The following is a 22,502-nucleotide window of genomic DNA, read 5'->3' as shown; positions in this document are numbered from 1 at the left end:
ACTACTGGAATTGGGCATAGTGTGAATTTTGGAGAAATAGGAGCTCTTTTCCCCCTAATATAAAGTTTAAAGAAACAAGTGAAATTAGTTCATCATAAAACCATATAAATATTAACAAATATGAAAAGGGTTATTAGCATTCGCCATAGGCAACAGCACCATGGTACGTGCAGTCTGATGATTAATCAAACCAGCCACCAGTAGCTGTTAGGAATGAGATTAGGTTATGTGTAGCAGTCAAAGGCTCAACATACCAAGGAGACTGGTATGGAGATCTCTACATTCCAGTCTTCCCAGGATTTGCCTAGCTAGCTTAGCTGTCAATTGCTAAAATTATAGGGAATGTACTGCAAATTTAACTAAAATATCTTAGGCCATGAACTTTCAATAAAAACATTTTGTTGTAAAAGATGGGCAAATAATGGGCTGCCGTGAATTAGCAAGCTAAATGTACAAGCTTCACATCAAGACCACAAAGGCAGATAGGAGACCCTGAAGAGGAGGTCACAGTGATGTGTTCTGCATTCCTTATTACAGGAAAGCTTTGTCATTTTTTACCTGTAGTGGTTTCTCAATTCACTCGATTTGTATATACTCCTTTTCCTTTTAAGTTACTAGTAGAACCTAAACTCACTCTAGGCCCAATTTGTTAATTTTCATAAGGAAAATCACTACCAGATCTTTGAAGATATATACCTGGACCCAAATCCTAGAATTTGAAACAGTGTCTAAGTTTTATGTTCTGGGTCTTTGGTAAAATAACTTCAATAGAACTAGCTCTTTGCACATAACAAAACTGAAACAAAACAGAGAAAGGACAAAAGTATTGGTTTATTCCTAATATAAGCAGGTTTCGAGATAAGTGACCTATTGGAACAAATCCAGTTCTTCGAGGCCATCAAGGATGGAAAAGTGTAAAACTATATACTTAATAAGGTACTTCCTAAGTACTTGCTGATTTGACAGTTATCTAACCATTACTGAGTTAATGAAAGGACCCCATTTTCTGATCATGCATCACCAAGTCTTACAGTGAAAAACTGTTCTAAACTAGAAGCTAGAGAAGCTGGATCCCAGTCCCAGCACAGCTACTAACTAGCTGTCAGGGCACCTGACAGCTCTATGAGAATCTTCGGCTGTGACATCACTGGTAAATCTGAAATAATAACACTCACAGCCCAGTGTGCTGCTAGGAAGATTAACCCAATACCTGTAAGTGAGAGTGTATGTGAAAAGGCAAAGCTCTAAATAAATAAACATACCAATTAGTATAAAGTATCATATGGTATTACCACTAACACTAATAATAAATGCCATTATTCAAAGCTCAGTGCAATACCTTAAATTGGTATAAAAATTTCTAAACACTTGTTCAAACCTTCATTTACCTAGTCACACACTGGTAACAATTTATGACTGACATTCTGAGGAGCACTGCATCCAATGCCAAAATCCTTGTATTCCGAAATACCCATAAACATCTGTAGAATACTCTTTGGGAAATACTTACATAGAGCACAAAGACATAAAGTAATATGCTCAAGGTCTGTTCCAAACAAATATTGATTCAATCTAACCAATGCATTATGGAAATTTCTAAGCGGAATTAAAATGAATTAAAGCATAATATCAACACTTGGTTTCTTTCGTGTAATACAGATAGGAAAATAGGAAATTTAAGACACTCACTTCAGGGTCTCAAGCGACATCTGTAAATTGTAATTGCGTTCCTGTTCAGGCAGCTTGGAGAACTCCACCAGACACGGGTGCTGTCTCTTATTGTCATCTCTAACCTGAAACAGAACAGGATATCGACATATAATAGTTTCTAAGGTCAGATACTAGCGATGGTAATCTAATTGCATGGAGGAAAGCGAAGGGGGAAGCAAGAAGGGAAACCCAGACCATCACCCCAGCTAAGCTGCCTCTGTCATCTCCCAGGCACGGCTAATATTCAAGGTCAGTGGTCAAGCCTGGCATTGTCTGGGCTTCCTGATGTCTTCCATTTGGCACCGTTCCTGGCCCCAGTGTCCATGCCTGCTCTACCCTGAATCCCCCATGCCCACTCTCCCAGCAACTTCCAGCATTTGCTTAAATCTTACTTTCTCAATGAGGCTCATCCTGCCCGCCTTCCTAATATGCCAATCTGCCCACCCACCCTACTTTTTTTTTTTCCCGTAACAGTTACCACCTGCGAACAGACTAGGTCTTTATTTATTGCATTACTGTCTATCTCCCTGCAACTAGAATGTATGACCAAAGGAACAGGAATTTGATCTCTTTTGCTTTTTGACAATGTGTTCCCAGCACCTAGAACATGCCAGGTACATGGCAGGCACAGAACAAATATTTTGTAAACTGAAATGAATTCTAGGTAAGAAGGTGCAGTAATCACTTAGTTTTGATGTGCAGGAAGTTTTACGTGTTTAGAGCCAAACAGATTAGAGACATCAATTAACATCAGGACTGATTGATACAGACTCTTGGAGGTGGTTCCAGCTGTTCATTTCACCCCACGTAAGCTACTTCTGCTCTCACAAATCTCTCCAGTGCTTTACCAAAGTCAGTTAACATCCCACAGCCATTTTTCATATTAATCCTTGAAAACATGGATTAGCAATCAGAATAAACTAAATTCAAGATTTTAGGGATGAATTAATGAGAAAGATGTTCTGTACCCTTGCATTAGTAATTAGGTTTTTATCTTCTTAGAGACCAAAATTACACAGGCATTACTGCCGTGGTGACACCACGATCACAGCCATATGCTGTCAGGGAACAAATTACTCCATGGTAATAATTACCAGGCTTTATAAATGCCTCATAAAAAGTAGGTAAACACGAGTAAGAATTTTTTTTTTAGTTTTCAGGAGTCGCCAAGTTAAAAACAAGATAGTTATTCCTTTCTTTCCAGTGATCATTGCAAATGAACAGGACTTACACAAAAGCACCGTTTATTTACTTATTCAAGTGTGTAACTTTGGAAATGAAATCTAGAATTACAAAATGTAACACTAAATTCTAAACATAAAGGTAAAAATGAACATGCCCAATTCCAGAGATAATTTAATCTGTGTTCATGTAATTTCCACTTCCCCTCTATTCTCTACGCCAGAGAGTAACTGACCCCATCATCCTCTCGGGTGTCCAAGCTAAAACCAGAAATCTACCCAGATTTCCTTCCCTCTCTTATCCACATCCCATAGTGGAACTTCAAAACATCTGCAGTCATGTCTCTCCAGCCCCACTGCTGGCACACAGTTGGGAAACTCACAACCTCTCACCTGGGCCACCTGAGTCTTCTCCCTGACCCCTTTTCCTGCCTCCAGGCTCACTGCTCTTCCACAAAAACAGCAGAGCAAATATTTACCACCTCCTGGAAGCCCTCCCTGATTTCACCAGAAAAGCTGTAAATATTCCTCCCTCACAGTTAGCATCTCCACTACAGTACTTAGCTTGTTAACTGTTTGTGTATCTATCACTCAGCTAAACCAGAAGCTCTTAAAAAAGGCAAACTGACTAAAACAAGGTCTTTTCCATTTGGTGACCCCAGTACCAAGCACATCAGGCAAAAGGGACGCACGAATGCCTGAATGGACAGGCCTGATGTTATTCCATAAAATAGAGCTCTTACATGATGCTCCTGTGAAACACATCGCAAAGACATTTAAAGAAACTAAGTTATTTCCAAAAAGTAAAAACAAACAAAAAACCCCAACTTATTCAACAGTTCAAATTGCTCTAAAGTAAAACACAGTTGAACACTTCATTTAAAATGTCAAAGAATTTATGGAATTAGTCTCAATAACAGGGATGTACCTAAGTCTAGACTAACAGAGATCATAAAGTCAGGGACGGTGGCCACTAATCTGGAAGGAGTTTTAGGAAAACCCTTGTAAAAGAAGCAGGACACAAGGTCAATTATTACATGGTAGAACAATGTGAAATCTCCTCATGTGACAGTTTGAGACTCTCCCAAATTGTTGACCCTCTGATATGATACCTGGAGCTGTGCCTGCCCAGAATGAGCCCTAAGAAAACAACCGTTTCGTCCTATCAGCAAGTATTTGAGTATGTTCCCTGTCCCAGGAAAGGTGCCAGATGCCAGCACTACAGCAACAGACTAAGTGCTTAATCTCCACCCTGGAGGCCCAATAAACATAAAGCCCAAGGTTGCTTTAACCAGACAGGACCAGGTGAAGGATAACTGGCAGCAACCAGGATGGCTCAGAGGCACCGTATTCTCTTTCAGCATCTACAGACTAGCAGCATTAGAAGATATGGTATTGAAATGAACTGGATTTAACTGCAAAAATAGATAATAATGAGACCTTATATTTCCTCTTTTTTTAAAAGAAGAAACATAAGTAAGTTCACTGTAGAACGTCATCATTTAGGCAACCTTTAGGAGCTTGCAATAGAAATCATCTTTCTTGAGCATAAGCCTGTTAAACAGTTCCTGTTACTGTACGGGTTTTTTGTTTTTTTTTTTGGAGGGGAGTTGTTATGAGATGTTTTTAAATCTTAGCCTGTAATTATCTTTCTCCAAATTTTGTCCATAACTCAAATCTCTGCCTCATCGTGAATCTTGTGGTAAATTCTGTCAGTAACTCCTCTGGCAATTGACTAGGTACACCTTCATGATACCTCTCCTCTTACTGACTTTAAATATGGTAAATGCTAGCATTTATTCATTTCCTCTATTTTTAGAAGTCCATGAATATAGCACAAAACTATATACTTAACACGGTAACTTTGTAAGTGCTTGCTGATTTGACAACTGTCTAACCATTACTCAATTAATGAAAGGATCCCATTTTCTGATCATGCATCAGTAAGTCTTAATAGTGAAAAACAATTCTGGACTAGAAGCTAGAGAACATACATCCTAGTCTTAGCACAGCTACTAACTAGCTGTCAGGGCATTTGACAGCTCTATGAGAATCCCCAGCTGTGACATCACTGGTCAAACTGAAGTAGTAACACACAGCCCAGTGTGTTGTTAGGAAAATTAACCTATTACCCGTAATCGGGAGTATATGTAAAAAGGCAAAGCTCTAAATAAACAAACATACTAATTAGTATCAAGTATCATATGGTATTATCACTAATACTAATAATAAATGTCATTATTCAAAGCTCAATGTAATAAGTATGACTGGCTGAATACACTCATTTCTATATTCAGTCAAATGTAAGAAAGTGTTACAACCTTTGGGATACTTAGGCTATTAATATCATAAAAATGAAAGTGTTGCCACAGCCCTGCTAAAAAACGATATATGCTACACTGGGATTACACGGGGAGTTGTTTTGGTTTTATTTCATCTAAATTTTATTGATAAACTGTAAACTAAGTTCTCTGAAAAATAATCATTTGGAAACGCATGCAGTCATTATTTCTCAGCCTCTCTTCCACTTACGAAACCATCTTGAATCTTTGCCAAGAGGACTTACACTGCTACGTACAATTGGGACTAAAAGAAGTGAAACATCGGAGGAGGAGAGTAAACTGACTTCTTTCCATTTTCAGTTTTCACTTTCAATATCAGTTTTTTTCCTGAGTTCCTTAGAAATCAATGCCTATTGTCTGTATATGTTAACCTTGATTTAAAAATGTAACTTTCAGCCTGAAGACTGATAACTTTTCAATTGTCTAGGCAACTGAGCCATCCTTCAATGAACCTGCCACTAATGTCATTCCCTCTCGTAAATAAAAAATGCCCAAAAACTAAAGTGTAGGGGAAAAAAATCAATCGGATCGACTCATGTCACCACGTAGCAGGATGAGTGAGAAGAAGTTATGTTTTCAGAAAGATGTATTAACAGAATCTAAAAATAATTTACAAAATTATGTACCGGGCCATACTGCCAGCCAAGTTCAATTTTATTCATAACCCAGAGTTCATGGATATTCTCTGCCAGTTTTTCTCTTATCCTCTCCAGGTGGGGAGGCAACACAACCTAAAATTGAAAAAAAGAAAAAGAAAACACATCAGAAAGAAATGCAAGAAAATGCAGTGTTAATCGTCCTCACTGTGAGTTGAACCAAATAAAACAGTCTCATCAACCATTAAAATATAATCATATAACAAGGTTCCAAACCATCTAATCTAAATTTGTAAAACGAGGTATCTAAGCAATTAATAGGTAAATTTGGGGAAATTATGAATGAAAGTTAAAAAGAAAGAAAACAGAGTATTGCTGAGGATGGCCATCATTAAGAAAAAAGTCCTAATGGATTTGGTATAACCACCAGAATATGCATTATTTAAAAACAGAAATCATCCCATAGTTCTTAAACCAAACTGGCCAGCACCCACCAGCTAGAATGAAGGCAATTCAGTGTCCAAAAGATAATCCGCTCGCTCTCTGTGTCTAGAAATATCTGATGGCAGTTACTTACGTTTTCCCTAACTCTGTTACTTTTAGTGGTTTCCAAATATAAGCCTCAGGTGAAAAAATCTGAACCTGTTCCCATTAAAAAGGGGAAGTTTAACGGCCTCTTCATAACACAAAATGGTTTTCCAGGTGACGGGTTGGCTGTGCACACCTGGCGATGCACTGGCATGTGCCCCACAAGCAGTCCCTCAACACAGGGAGCAGGCAACTGCCCACCATGCCCATGGATGCGGCAGAGTTTCCACAGGGGGCAGGCCATCCCTGTCTCCTTCTCTCCAAACAGTAGAGGTTATCCAGGGCTCAGGAAATCCTAACTGAGCTAGTGACAGCACAGAATCCCACTGTCCATTCCAGTCCATTTCCATCCTCCAATCGTGCTGACCGCTCAACTCTGGTAGCACCATACACACCCTGCCATGTTCCAGCGATGGCAACACACACTGAATTTTAGCCATGAACAAAGCTTGTTTGTTTATGTGACGGCATCATATACAAAGCCAGCAGGGAGAGACAAGAAATATGGTTCAAGGAACCAAACAACGGAAGCTTCTGAGGCCTGCTATTAATTCTATTTCAGACTTCAGACATTTCTCTGATCTTCAAAAGCTAATGAACAAACTATGAATATCTAACCGGAATGAAGTTACTTCACCATTAAAATAGAGCAATACTTAATTCATTGTCAATGTCAGGATACTTTCAAGTCTATGAAAGAGAAAAGCAAGAGTAACTGCTAACATTGCTTGGGTGCTTATTTGCAAAGTACTGTGCCAATGTGTTATTTATTAACTATGTCAAACGTACTCTGAACATCCCAATGAATGTGATGAGTAATTTTCTCAAGTCCCAGAGCATACATTCGATCCCAGGCATTCTGATCATAATCCTAGAGCTCACGATCTCAATCTCTACCCAAGATAAAAGTCAGTTATCACTTCAAAACACCAAATGTATCTAGATGGGAGAAGAAATTGAAAACTCCACCACTACCCTAGGTAAAAAAAAACAACACTCTAAAATCAGTATGCATTACCTCAGGTTGTGGCCCATTAGTACATTATAAAGTCAATTTACTGGCTTGAAACCACCCTTAAAAAACAAAACAGAATAGAGTAGGCAAATGGCTAAGTGGACATGGTAAGGGTAAGCATTAGCTTATGAAACCAATTATACACATAAATTGTATTATTGTAAAATGCATTCATATGCAGGCGAAAGTTTGAAAGCCACTGCATATGGGAATGACTGCAATTCAAACGTTGCCATCACAGCTGACGATCTGGGTACCTGGCTGGTATCCACGGGGATCGGTGTGAAGGCGGCTTGTGTCAGGGAAACTGTGGGACCCAGGAGGTCCCGTGTATACGTCCTTTCTTGCTTGTAATCTCGGCTGTGTTCCACTTTCAACTTTTCTTTTGGCAGAACAGCTTCATAACAAGGAGCATACCCGGGCGGAGGAAGGAACTTAAATTCTCCATGTCTCCCCCCAAGCAGAAAGCGTACCCTGAAAAGGATGCATGTCGGGGTCGGTTATATCTCTGGCATACAGAAAAGTTTCCTAATCAATAGAATAGAGGAATAAATTATGAGTACAAAATTAGCTTTGTCAGAAGCCACATTTTTTCCCTAAGTACCACCATAATGTCAGTACCTTAGAGATTAAGAGCCTCTAATCATAAAAGTAAAACCTGATTAAATTATGTTAATGGCTCAGCAAAAACTTACCACTCTCTGGAGAAATAATAAAAGCATATGCACCGTATTCCTACGTGAATGAAATACCTGTTCATAGTATTTGGTCATTTAATGTCTCAAGGTGCCCAAATAATCAACAGAGAAAGAATAGACTTGATCTAAATATCTGTATACTTCAAATTGCAGGGCTGGATGAGATCTGATAAAAAGAAAAAATAGTCACAGTCCAAGTTCCCTGTGAAATTCCTTAAAGGGGACTCAAATGATACTTCTACATACTAAATTATCACTTTAATTTCTCTTCCGTCTGGTAGTAGCAAAAAAGCAAAGGGTTAGAGGAAACTACCTTGACCCAGCTGACCATACGCAGATAATTTACAAGTATAGCAGGTAGAGGGTGACATGGAAAGGAGTCATCTTGACCTGATCAACCAAAAAACATGTGGTTTCTGTAGAAGTGAGGGGGTTTGGAGTAGGGTGGCAGAATGTAATGAAAAGAAAAATTAATGAAAATAAATATGAGAAAATAAATGGTATTTTTAATGCAACATTGTTTATTTACCCTTACTAAATAAAAAAGTGAACTTAAATGGACTCGAAATATTTCAGGAACACTGGATAGAAGGATAGTCAGCAGATTGCATATCTACATGGCTGGAATATGAACAAAGGATTCAGCCTCCTGAGATTCCCCTCTTAGGTGAATCTTATCTTCACCCTTCAAGGAAGGGGCAAAATGCCCTGTGGACAGACGCCCAGGAGTGAGAGAGAGAAGGTAAGCAAAGCAAGTGCGACGGCAGTGCAGAGTCTTCCATGAAAGAATGAGAAGTGAGGAGGCAAACAGACCAAAAAACATAGACATACTAACTTGATTCCTGCAGAGAAACTGACAACTGGAAAGAAGAGGCCATCAATGTTGAAATTCTCAAACATGCCTTGAACAGGTTGTCCGTTAATTCGGAAGGAGATGCTTGGGGCACTTAGATCTAAACAGCAACTGATGACATCATCAGTTCTCAACAGATGCTGGTTTGGTGAGCTGACAGTACGGGCAATACAGCCTGTGGGGAAACACATTAAGGAGGGTAATGCATCGTTATCTCAGAGAATCACCTTCAGAGCCTGAGTCAAAGCTCTGAGTAGGCAGTGACAATCAACCAACGGCACTGGACTAGACTAAATCTTGAATGCGTATTAATGTTATATGTCAAATCCTCTACCAGAAAAACTGTTGTTTTTTTCAGGAGCCATGCCGTTATCTTTATTGTAAAATGGTCCTTCTGACATGCAGAAATTTTTGCATGCAGATGGATGGTATTTGATGCTGATATCATCTTACAGCTGATAATATAATGATGTCAGGAGAAAACCTCTAGCGAAAGGCTTGAGGTCAAATTGCTACTTTATCACCTACTACTTGTATGACCTTCAGCACATTACTTAAGCTCTATAAACCCTGATTTCTTTTTTTTTTGTTTTTCAGCAGTTTTGGTGTCTCTGCTTCATTTAGGTGGGCTGTCAGTGCTTCCACGCTTCCCCGTGGCACTACAGTAGGATATTAGAATAATGTCCCAAGTCCCCCACAACGGGGTTACATCCCGTGTTGACAAATTCTTTTTATTAATTAATTAATTTATTTTTGCTGTGTTGGGTCTTCATTGCTGTGCGAGGGCTTTCTCTAATTGTGGCAAGCGGGGGCCACTCTTCATCGCAGTGCGCGGGCCTCTCACTATCGTGGCCTCTCTTGCTGCGGAGCACAGGCTCCAGACGCGCAGGCTCAGTAGTTGTGGCTCACGGGCTCAGTTGCTCCGTGGCATGTGGGATCCTCCCAGACCAGGGCTCGAACCCGTGTCCCCTGCATTAGCAGGCAGATTCTCAACCACTGCGCCACCAGGGAAGCCCAACCTTGATTTCTTGTAAACCAAATTCCATCACCTTGCAGAGTTGTTATGATGATCAAATTAATGGTTTATAAGAATAGTCTCAGACACAGCAGGTATTTATTTCAGTCCCCTTCTCAAAGATTAAATCCATTTTGTTTTATAAAATAAAAATATAAAGGGATAATGAAAGCAGAAAATGTGCTCATTTGTGCATTGTTTATTGAGAGACAATACATGTCAACTGGTTTGTTGCTGTTCTATAACTTATTTCATACAAGGTCTTGGTTGGCTTCTTAAGTAGGATACAGCAGGATACAAGTTGAGGCATGAAAATGATATTTGATAAATGTCATTTCTTGCCCTAGCCAGCCTATAACCTATGCCCATTCTTGACTGTGTCATACTCCTTGGCCGATTAGTCCCATGGGCACAATGGAAAACAAGAAGGTAAGGTCCTCCCAAACACACATGCTCACAAATGCAAACATACAAAATTTCTCAATTTGAGCAAAGACAAAAATAGATTTGATGATGCAAGCTTTGCATTCTTTATAACACCTTTTTAAAATTTCTAGCATGCCAAGATTTCTACCAACAGCATATCTGAAATGCCAGTAGTAGAGCATATCTACATTTTAAACTGTGTACTTTTTAAAAATTTTACCAATATTCAAATCTGCAAGCAATACATTCACTATCAGGTGGTCCCTCTAGAATTCCCTGGATATAATAAAGGCAGCTTGTTAAAAAAGAGTCATACAAAAGCAACAGAACTCACAGATAAAGGTCTATATCCCTGTTTGTATCAAGATCTGTAGCTGATAACGTTATTAAACATATTTACTATAATCCAAATATATTGCTCAATCTGAGGGATACTATAATGCTAATACTAATGACCATGGTTAACTGTTTTGCAATGCCTGAAAGAAACAGGTAAGAGAGAAAAGGTCACTAGTGACCAGCCTAAGTCCACAGTTTCAATGGCACTCACACTGCTGAACCCACTAGGAAGCATTTTAAGGTTGCATTTACATAAACTCAGATCAAATCCATATAAGAACTATATTCCTGTTCACTGCATTAGCCAGAAAAGAAGATAGCAGTGGTCTGATTCATAGGTCCTGTAAGAGAATCCTTACCCAGCTTTCCCATACTGTTCTATGACATTCCTCCATACTTTTATACTTAAATTCTCCAAAATCACCAAGGTTTTTCACACTTTTGGTCCTTACAAACACAGGATGTGGATGCCCCAATCCAGGGGTCCCCAACCCCAGGGCCGGCATCGGGCCGCACAGCAGGAGGTGAGCAGTGGGCGAGCGAGCGAAGCTTCATCTGCCGCTCCCCATCGCTCCCATGACCACCTGAACCATCTCTCACCCCCAGCCCCGTCTGCGGAAAAACTGTATTCCGTGAAACGGGTCCCTGGTGCCAAAAAGGATGGGGACTGCTGCCCCAATCCAATTCTCATTCACACAAGGGGAACACAGCAATGCTATGCAAAGTTTAAGTTGGGAAGAAGCAATGAAGACAGAGCTCAAAACTTTTGCTGATAAGCCGAATTCTGGTTACAAGGAATATCTCCACCCTCCAATCACAAAAAGTTAAGTGTTCTCTCTCAGAAATCACAGATAGTTGATACTTTAAATTCTACTTCAACTATTAAAAAGAAAAGGAATAGGAGAGTGAACCCAAGAAGATTATGTGAATTACAGTGGATTTAACCACATAACTCAGTCAGAAGCCCATTAGTTTACATTTATCTTTGTTGATCCTGAATCTAAAATTAGCAATAGATCCCAGGGCTTGAGAGAACATAGCTTTCAACTACAGGCATGGTAGAGTGCATATTTTCTTGCCATTTGAAAAAACAGTCAAATATTTTCTCCTGATACAAAGTTTCAGGATGAATTTCTCTTGAAATTCCACAGTGTATCCTCTTTTCTGTGATACCTGCATAGAGTCACTCAATATTTTTGTTGCTCTTATCACTCTGTTTAAAAGATACTTTGCCATGAAAGGCATTCTGCATACACTTTCAACTCCAGAAGCTCTGGGTTCTTCCTCTGTGTTGACAGAAAAAGCTTCAAACTAACTGCAAACATGAAAATGGTGAAGTGGCGTTATATGGCTAAAATAATGAGATGCAATTCAGCATTTTTTTTTTTTACCAGTGTAATGTTTTGTTTCGTTTTTCCCCTAATCTCTGTGTAATGGGAAAACAAGTGAACATGCTTCATTCATTCACCTGAGGACCCATTTTGTGTGGAGTGATACTCGAAGGTAGAGAGAGGGGATAATATCTGAAGATGATAGTTATATTATATATTATATATTATAAATGTATAATCAAACAGACATTAACCCTATTTCATCTTTGTCAGGTCTTCTGAAGGCAGGGCTCTTTGTCTTCGTTTGGTGGGTAGAAAAATTCTGTAACAAGCATTGTGACTCTCTTCTGACCAGCGCAGTACACCTGTGTTAAGACACACCACACTACAGCCTGGGTCCCAACCAGTGCCCCGCAGGTTAGATGAAATATCCAACATACAGCTTCATCTCCTCCAGGCTACTGAGCTATTGGCACCAAATAAAGGAAAATTTTAGTAAGTATTATTGTTCGATACAACTACATGGAGTGCTTTTCTTTATAAATTCCTTACCATAAACTCTTAGGTTTAATTAAATTTAATTAAAAATGTTCTTTTCATAATTTATGAGGCCTATAAAGCATTAATAAATGAATACCACTTGATTTGCCCATGAGAGGCAAAGTTCAGCTTTCTGTAATGTAAGGAACCTCTCTCTATTTTCTGTATGTTAAATGTGCTATAAAATATATCAGGTTCATTCTAAATGCAGCTTTATGAATACAAGCATATGTCTGCAGGATCCAAATGAATTCCAATACCTACATAATCAAACGGTAAACTGTTAAATAGAGCCAATCAAAATACATGTTTTAATAAATCTGAAAAAAGAGTACTATTTTTATTTTTATATATTACTCATTTTTAATATACTTTCAACCATCAGAGCTTTGCGGTGGTAGCTAGTGAAATGAACTATTCATTTTTAAACCGTTCCACACTTCTGAAACAAAGCATCATTTTATTATGAGCTGACTCCTCACAATACACTTGACCAATTACCAATTCCTGACATTACATTACCCACCAGAAGATGGAACTTAGTCTATTTATTCCAACTATTTTCCAGGATTTGGTTTTAGTTCTTTTTTATATTGGAAGCTAAAGCTTCACATATACCAATTAAAACAAGTAGGAAACATTTAAGTTTTTGCACTTGATTCATGAATCAGAAAGCCACGTCTGAAGTATACCATCCAAAGGCAAAGAAGTCTTTTGGAGAGGTACTATAATTATAAGAGTTTTCTTTTTCCCCTAGTGAAATTCTGCTTTTTACGTAACACTCTCATCATTTCAGTGTTACGTTTCTGAAATAAATGTACCTGATATGAACAGCACCAATACCAACAGCTTTTAGAAATGTCCAGTGAGGGCAAAAGATTTCCTTCAAAAACACTGTGAAAGACAATGGATACTACGTACCTGACCAGAGGTGAAGGCCATCGAATCCATAGGAGAAGAGGTCATCTCCGACACCATTTCCACCCCACTCCTCGCCCCCTCCAGGGTAGGGAGAGTACCCCTCCGTTGAAGCCCAGCCCACTCGCAGGTGAGTGGCTTCGGCGGTCACAAATGGCTCGGTGTGGTCCACCATCAACTCATAGTACCATTTCTTATATTGCGCAGACCCTTCGCTGACACCCAGAAAAATATTGGGTCTCATGCTTTAAAGAGATGGGAATAGCATGTGAGAAAATCTGAATAAACCTTTCATTGTCTTAACTTACATCGTGCTATTTTGAATTAGTCCTGCTTCTCAAAGACATATATTACATATTAAATATGTTTCCTTAAGTACAACAAATTATTGAAGCAATCACTGAAGTCTGCAGTGACAGCCAACCTTACAGTTAACATTCAGAGACTGATGTGTGCTTCTGGGATAACTTAGCAATGTCACTCAAGGGTCTATTATTTTTTCTTAATTGCTCTTCAGCATATTTTATATCATTAATCATATTTAAGGGGAGGCACTCAGGATAGCACAGCGGGCCCTTGGACCTAATGGAGTTACTATTAATCCAGGACATAGAGGCATTTTCCTAAGCTAAGCTTTGTGTCATACAGAGTTTGAGGCTGAAGCAAGGCATAGTCTTAGTGAAGGAACCAAGGTGATCAATCATCTTTGTTGTTCTCTATGCTTTGCTGTGAAAAGAATAATTTCTAGTTAGTTGTATTTAATTGCATTTTACGGAAGAACTTTTACCCTAAGTTAATACTAGGGATTAGTGAAAGTCTCAGAAAATACTGCTCATTAACGACAGGTCTATTATATAAAGAACCACAAAGGGGGCTTCCCTGGTGGTACCGTGGTTGAGAGTCCGCCTGCCGATGCACGGGACACGGGTTCGTGCCCGAGTCCAGGCGGATCCCACGTGCCACGGAGCAGCTGGGCCCATGAGCCATGGCCGCTGGGCCTGCGCGTCCAGGGCCTGTGCTCCCCAATGGGAGAGGCCACAGCAGTGAGAGGCCTGCGTACCGCAAAAAAAAAAAAAAAAAAAAAAAAAATGCAGTTTTATTGCTTATTTGTAGAATTTATTATACTTTGGACATTTGAATGCAATGTCTTTATTATACATAGTAGGCACTTCACCATTGGTATTGAAGGATATAGTGTTTTTAGTTATGTTCTAAGAAGATGTAAAACATAATTATATATAATTATATCCCTGTATCATTGTCAGCCTGCTCCTGAGGATGACAACGACAATTCGGCTATATATGAACGTGAATGAGAGCTCTTATACATTTTTTTGAAATAAATGTGTATTTTGCTTGGGTCATCTATTGTTGTTATCTCATCTGATGGGTAGAAAAAATTCCTACACTATTCCCTGGGGAAATATGTAAAAGATTCTCATCAAACAAACAGACCATATGATGTTTTAGCGACAAAGCTAGAACGTGCATTTTTTGTTATGCCACCAATCTGGCGACGCGGGCTCGCTGAACCTACCTGCTGACGTGGTTCACAAGGCGTGTCTGCAGTAACAGGTCTCTTCCTGGCAGAAGATTGTCACAGATGAGATGCTGGTTAGAACGGACTGCTACCCCATGGCAAACACAGAGGGAGCATAAGACGTCCAGAACCTGAAAAGAGAAGCCACCTTCAGACTCTCATTCCCTTCTCAGGTTCAAGTGTAGGCAGCAATTTCCACAAACACACTTCCTCCAGTTACCTCTGACCCAGTCACTTTAAACATTACAGCTATGTGTCCACTTATTTTCCAACTTTCCTTCATACACCAATTGAGAACTGCTCCATCCTCCCATTGAGGCTATGCATAAGCACTAAGCAATATTACCTGATTGGAATTAAAAGGTGAAAAACACTCACAAAAAATTTGACACACCTTTTAAAAATTATCTTTTTTAAAAAAATAGTTTTAAAATTATTACAGAATTTATTTCTGGCAATAAAATGGTTCACTTACCTTGTGATTTCTTCCATGCTTGTCTAAAAGTGAGATAATGGATTTAATATGGCCTTCTTTAATAATATTTAGAGCTTCTGGACTTTCTACTAACACACAGTGTAAAGCTTCAAGAATACCTAAAGAGAAAACAAAGAAAGGGGGGAAATATGATTAACCAATCTACAATGATCAGTGGCTTTCCTCTTCTCTATGTGTTTATTCAGGTGTTGACTGTGTGCTCAATGCATTTGGGCATAATGCATAATATCACAGGGCACCTGTGATAGGGGACAGGTGGTGTTTGGAACACAGGACTGATAACCAAAGGTGATGTCGAGTGAGGATAAGGCAAAGATACAGTGTTCAGCTGAGTAAGCAGGTAATTCTGCCTACAGAGAAATGAAAGAAAGCAACATTTAAGTGGGGCAACAGAGAACTCATTCATGGCCATTTTCCAGACAGGAAAAGATGGCGGAAAAGTGTTGAATGAAGTCTTGAATGGGGGGCATACCTCATGCGCCTGGGGTACAAAGCCAATAGGGGATGGGACAGGTAGGTTAGGGCCAGCTTACGAAGCTTCTGGAAACTGAAAGCATAACCCTGCAATAATGCATCCTAACCCATGGAGATCATTATATTTTCCTGGAGGTTTATAGCAGAAAATGTTTCTTGGTTTGCAGAACAAGAGAAATATACAAGTTAACACAAAACTAAATAGAAATATACAATATACAAAACCTGAAAAAGAAGGGTAATGTTTTTAGGTATTAGGTATCAGAGAAGATAAAATGGAATACATCTTCTCTTAAAGTCTAAAACAGAAATTAGAAAATAAGTCTCATTATCAGAATCTTTAGGGTGAACTTGAAAAGCTAAATGGGTACATGTATATTTATTTTTTCAGAGCAAGCCTGCCTTGTCAACGATGAGAATGTAGTTCATTTGTAGCAATTAGACATAACACTTAGAAAGTGTGATCTCTGTCTGAGAGCTACTGTCTGACAACTCTGAGAGTATTGAGAAGGGTCCCAGAAGAACCTTGTAGAAAGGTTTATTCATTTCAGATGGAGATCACTTTCTTGGAAAAGAAATGTAAAGCGCTCAGGTTTACAAATGGTAGAGTATAGAGTAATTCACTATTACTGTCACAATTGACACTTGATCCAAACCAAGATAAGGGCTGTTAATACTAATTTCTTCACCAATGACTTAATTTTTTGAAATATAAATGCACACTCAATGAAAAAATACCCTAAAAGGTAAGTTAATTTTTGGTGTGGTTCAAAATCTGTTGCTGTATTCCAACAATCCGTGCCTGTTAAAAATCAAAGAGAGGGGCTTCCCTGGTGGCGCAGTGGTTGAGGATCCGTCTGCCGATGCAGGGGACATGGGTTCGTGCCCTGGTCCGGGAAGATCCCACATGCCGCGGAGCGGCTGGGCCCGTGAGCCATGGCTGCTGAGCCTGAGCGTCCGGAGCCTGTGCTCCGCAACGGGAGAGGGCACAGCAGTGAGAGGCCCGCGTACCGCAAAAAAAAAAAAAAATCAAAGAGAGCAGAAAATAATAATACAACAGGCTGCTTTTATATAAGGGTATGGAAACTATTTCTGCTATTATTAAAAAGGTAAGCAATAAAATAAACTCCATCATTCTAAGCTAAAAGAAACTAAAATAACAGAAAGGGAACAGCATTTTTTTTGGCTGTACCGTGCGGCACGTGGGAATCTTAGTTCCCTGACCAGGAGTGGAACCCACGCTTCCTGCAGTGGAAGCGCAGTGTCTTAACCACTGGACCGCCAGGGAAGTCCTGGGAAAAGCATTTTTAATAGATTAGTCATATGTCATCCTTATGTTTTTTGTTTTCTCCCTATTACTTATTACTATAGAGCACGTGGCTGCCTATGTTTATAAATAAAGTTGTATTGTGTTTACATACACGTTTGTTCACATATCTTCTTGGAACTAAAAGTATGACCCTGTGGCAGTACATCCTAACTAATAGAGATCATTTCACTTTCCTGGAGGTTTATAGTAGAAAATGTTTCTTAGTCTCCAAAACAAGAGAAATATACAAATGGTGCTCTCACATTAAAAAGGCAGAGCTGAGCGATGCAACAACAAAGTCCTATAGTCCCACAACCTAAAATATTTACTATCTGGCCTTTTACAGAAAGAGTTTGCCAATCTCTGCTATAAAACATAATCATTAAGAAAAAAACAAGTAGAAGATCAAGAAAAATAAATCCTTCGTGTAAATAAACATTCACGAAAGCCCACAGCATTCATAAACCTAAATATATCAGAAAAGATTAAAGACTAGATTTTCGAAAAGAACAGCACGTATCACAAAATACAAGAATGGCAATGTGAAAATAAATCTGATTTTTCTCATATTCAGCCTATTCTAATGGAAGGGTTTTCAGAGTTTTGGGTTTAACATTAATTTTTTTTTTCAGTGGGACCAGGTCAGAGCCAACAAATAAACACCTAGATGAAAAGAACTACTGCCTCTAATGCCGACAATAAAATGTCAGAGAAAACTATTTTTAATTTTAACTGTTGGAATAAACTGCAAATAAACTGCTTTTGCTTTTAATAGCAAGACATTCCTAAAGGAAAACAATTGGAAACACCAAAAGAGACATTTTCAGAAATAAAAACTAAGCTAGACTGCTTTATGTATATATTTAAATCATACTGATATATGCCTCAAACACTTAGGTAAAAAAAATGAGACAGAGATACAGTGCTTAATATTAAGTGGCAATAGTTGACTAAAGATGATTTGACATTTAAAATTTAAATTCACTGAGTGAGACCCAGGAATGGCAACAGTACAGAACACTTATGGTCAGATTCTCAAAGAAAAATTGTAAAACTTGGTAGATCATAACAGGATTACCAGAATGAAAGAATTATGAACATGTTATAAAGTGTAAAATAAAAAATAAAAACCCACCCAAACTAGTAAGACAAAACGTTTTGATAAGTTTAATAAACTTATAGAAATGATTCATGAAATTTTAATAATAACACAGAAATGCATAATGTATAATGTAAACTTTTAAGAGTAAATACAAAATTGGATATATATTAGGACTGCAACTATGTAAAGTATACTTATTTACATAGTTGCAGTCCTAATAAAAACACCAGAAGTTATTACATCAGGATGTCAGTGCTAGTTATTGCTTGGCTATGAGGGAGACCCTTGAACAACATGGGTTTGAACTGCACAAGTCCACTTACACACGGATTTTTTTTTCACTAAATACATACCAGAGTGCTACATGATCCACAGTTGTTCAATTCGTGGATGTGGAACTGTGGATACAGAGCCAACTGTAAAGATATACATGGATTTTCAACAGCCCAGAGAGTCGGCGCCCCCAAACCCTGTGTTGTTCAAGGGTCAACTGTACTTCTATCACAATACTACATACACTCTATGATATGAGCACACCTAACTCTTAAAGTAAGAAACATTTCTAGGTCCTGGTTCAAGGTAGTGACATTGGAGGATTCTAAACTCAACTCCTCCCAAGAATACACCAAATCTACATTTATATATGGAACAATTTCCTCTGAAAGAAACTCAAAACTTTACTGAGTGAATCCTATACATCAGGCAAACACAACAAAAAAACCCGCACTGAATCAGGTAGGAGAGGCTGAGACACAATCTCGCTATAAACCCTACTCCCAAGCAGCAACCCACAATCGGCAAGTAACTCACAACCCCGAGCTTCTCCCTGAGTAGCAAAGGGCTTGGAACCCCATATCTGGCACCCCTACTTTAAGACCTGCACCTGAGAGCAAGTGCCCCAAACATCTAGCTTTGAAAGCCAATGGGGCTTGCGTCCATGAGACCCATGAGGCTATAGCAAATTGAGAAAAAGTCCCTAAAGGGGCAGCAGGAACTCACCTACCCCAGGGCCCAGCACAGAGGCAGCCAAAAGTACCCAGTCTTTCTGTAAAAGGCTTATTTGCTTACCTTAAAGCTTTGGCCTGAGGGGCAGGCATCTAATTTAACACAAATCTGGGGACCAACTGAAATTCTCTCCAGAGATGGAGGTTGGCGGGCGCCACCTTTGTGCTCCCCAACTGACTTGCTTCAGCTCGTGGGTATTTCCTGGAGGGAGCTTCTGTGCATGACTGGTGCCCCAGTTTTACACCTAGTGCCCTGATGCACAGGGACGCCCCTTCATCACCTGGCTGTGATGGCCAGCAGGGCCTGTGCTCGTGTGTTGCATGAAAGCATAACACCCTGCCCAGGGCACAGAACAGACAGAGCCAACTGAAACCCACCCCCAATTTTCTGTGAAAAGGCCTATTTGCTGTCTTGGAGCTTTGGCTGGAGGGGAAGGTTTCTGGTCTGGCACACATCTCGAGACCCCAGATCATCGGTGTCTCTGAGAAAGGAGCTTGTGTACATGTCTGACGCACCGGCTCTTATGGCTGTGAACCAAAGGACACATCCCTTGATGTGTCCAGCTTGGCTCTGGTGCCAGTGGGGCTTATGTTCAAGGCTTCAGTGGGACAGTAGCAAAGAAAGAAACAGTTCTTACCTAGCTATCACCCCAGGATTTGACACTGAGAGAGCAGACAGAAATGCCCATCTCCCAGTCTTCCCCTGAATGAGGTATATTTGCATATTTTAAAGGCTGCTGCCTGAGGGTCTGGCTTTCCATCAGCCTGAATCTAGGTTCTGAGATCCTCCTCTTTGAGATGCTGACAGGTCTTGGCATACTCTCTAAAAATAAAGAAACCAAGCCATCTATATGCTGCCTACAAGAGACTCACTTCAGATGTAAGGACACACAGAGACTGAAAGAGAACACATGGAAAAAGAAATTTCAGACAAACGGAAACCAAAGAAAGCTGGGATAGCTATACCTATATCAGACAAAATACACTTTAAGACAAAGACTGTAATTAGAGACAAAGAAGGTCATTATATAATGATAAAGGGGTCAATCCAACTATAATGTTTGTACATATTTATGCACCCAACATAGAAGCAACTGAATATATAAAAGCAAATATAAAAAGACCTAAAGGGAGAAACAGATAGTAGTACAATAATAGTAGGAGACTTTAATGGCCCAATTTCATCAATGGATAGATCATCCAGACAGAAAAGCAATAAGGAAAATTGCCCTTAAATGACGCACTAGACCAGATGAACTGAACTAACATATACAGAACATTCCAACAAAAAGAAACAGAAAACACATTCTTCTCAAGCACATGTGGAGCATTCTCCAGGATAGATAATATGCTGGGCCACAAAACAAGTCTTAATAAGTTTAAGAAGATTAAAATCGTATCAAGCATCATTTCTGAGCACAATGGTATGAAACTAGAAATTAGTTACAAGAAGAAAACTGGGATATTCATAAATATGTGGAGATCAAACAACAGGTTACTCAACAACCAGTGGGTCAAAGAGGAAATCAAAAGAAAAAGCAAAAAACAGAGCAGCAAATGAAAATGGAAATACAACATACCAAAACTTATGGGACACAGCAAAGGCAGTTCTAAGAGGGAATTTCACAGTGATAAATGCCTATAATGAGAAAAATCTCAAGTAAACCGCTTAACTTTACACTTCAACAAACTAGAAAAAGAAGAAACAAAGCCCAAGTCAGCACAAGGAAGAAAATAACAAAGATCAAAGTGGAAATCAATGAAATAGAGACTAAAAGACAACAGAGAAGGTCAATTTAACTAAAAGCTGGCTTTTGGAAAAGATGAACAAAACAGACAAACCTTTAGCTAGACTCACCAAGAGAAAAAGAGAAGGGACTCAAATAAATAAAATCAGAAATGAAAGAGATGTTACAACTGATACCACAGAAACAAATTGGGAAATATGTTAAAAAAATGAATTCATAGAAACATAAAATACACCAAAACTGAATTATGAAGAAACAGAAATTGTGAGTAGACTGATTAATAGTAATAAGATTGAATTAGTAACCAAAAACCTCCCAGCAAACACAAGTTCAGGACCAGTTGGTTTCACTGATGAATTCTACCTAACATTTAAAGAAGAATTAATATAATCCTTTTCAATCTCTTCCAAAAAACAGAAGAGAAGGGAACACTTCTGAACTCATTTTATAAGGCCAGCATTACTGTGATACCGAAAACAGACAAGGACACCACAAGAAAAGAAAATTGCAGGTCAATATCCCTGATGAACACAGATGTAAAAATCCTCAACAAAATATAACTGAAACAAATTCAACAATACATTAAAAACATGTCAGTCCCTTTTCTAGATGGTTTAACCTTCCTTTATTGCCTCAATTCCCACCACTTCCTCCTACAAAGAATGATTAATACATACTTTTATTTAAATATTAATCATAAATATTTATTAAGTACCTACCAGGCACTGTTCCAAACAACGGGGATGAGCAGTAAACAAGGCCTGCAAAGCCCTGGTGGAGCTTGTAGGATCTTTCTCACCTTCAGCCCTTCACACATATTGATCTCAGATTTAAACACACTTTCCTTTTCTGAGACTGCAAAATCTGAACCATCTTGCAAAGGCAAAAAGTCACCTCACATGGTGAGTCTTTACTAACGTCTGGGGATGAATTATTCCTTCTTTGCAGTATTGATCACATTTTATTAAAATTATTTACTTTCATTTCAATCTCCCATGAGACAATGAGCCCTTAAGGGCAGGGACTGGTTTAACTGTGCCTAATGCAAAATTGAGGGGCAAGGCATTATATGTATAATACAAGCAACATTCAGCTATTTGCCTTAAAACTTTTATGGCTGTAACTTTCTGAATCATTTATATTCTCATGAGCAAGAAAAATCTCTGAGGATATAACAAAATGGCTGGAAAGAACTTGATGGTAATGGGAGCATCCAAGGGCTGGGATGGTAGAGAATGTTCCTCACCTTGTTTTCTGTAATCAAAGTACAATGGCCC

The 22,502-nt window shown here is 39.0% G+C and overlaps 1 protein-coding gene across 2 annotated transcripts in view; it reads right to left on the bottom strand.

The window, feature by feature from the left end:
- The window catches only part of RYR2 (ryanodine receptor 2), a 725,859-nt gene that overhangs the window by 312,261 nt on the left and 391,096 nt on the right, over positions 1 to 22,502 (bottom strand). For both annotated transcript variants that reach the window (XM_081249359.1, XM_081249358.1), the window contains exons 18-24: positions 15,568 to 15,686; positions 15,090 to 15,223; positions 13,556 to 13,797; positions 8,966 to 9,158; positions 7,690 to 7,906; positions 5,860 to 5,964; positions 1,690 to 1,793 (exon numbers count right to left, since the gene is read on the bottom strand). In XM_081249359.1, the coding sequence (XP_081105485.1) occupies positions 1,690 to 1,793; positions 5,860 to 5,964; positions 7,690 to 7,906; positions 8,966 to 9,158; positions 13,556 to 13,797; positions 15,090 to 15,223; positions 15,568 to 15,686 (1,114 nt within the window). The remainder of the gene's footprint in view (positions 1 to 1,689; positions 1,794 to 5,859; positions 5,965 to 7,689; positions 7,907 to 8,965; positions 9,159 to 13,555; positions 13,798 to 15,089; positions 15,224 to 15,567; positions 15,687 to 22,502) is intronic.

Source organism: Mesoplodon bidens (assembly GCF_964165515.1).
Source record: "Mesoplodon bidens genome assembly, chromosome: 1".
Lineage (NCBI taxonomy): Eukaryota > Metazoa > Chordata > Mammalia > Artiodactyla > Ziphiidae > Mesoplodon > Mesoplodon bidens.
Note: the sequence above shows the minus strand (reverse complement) of the source record. Positions and strands in the feature narration are given on the sequence as shown.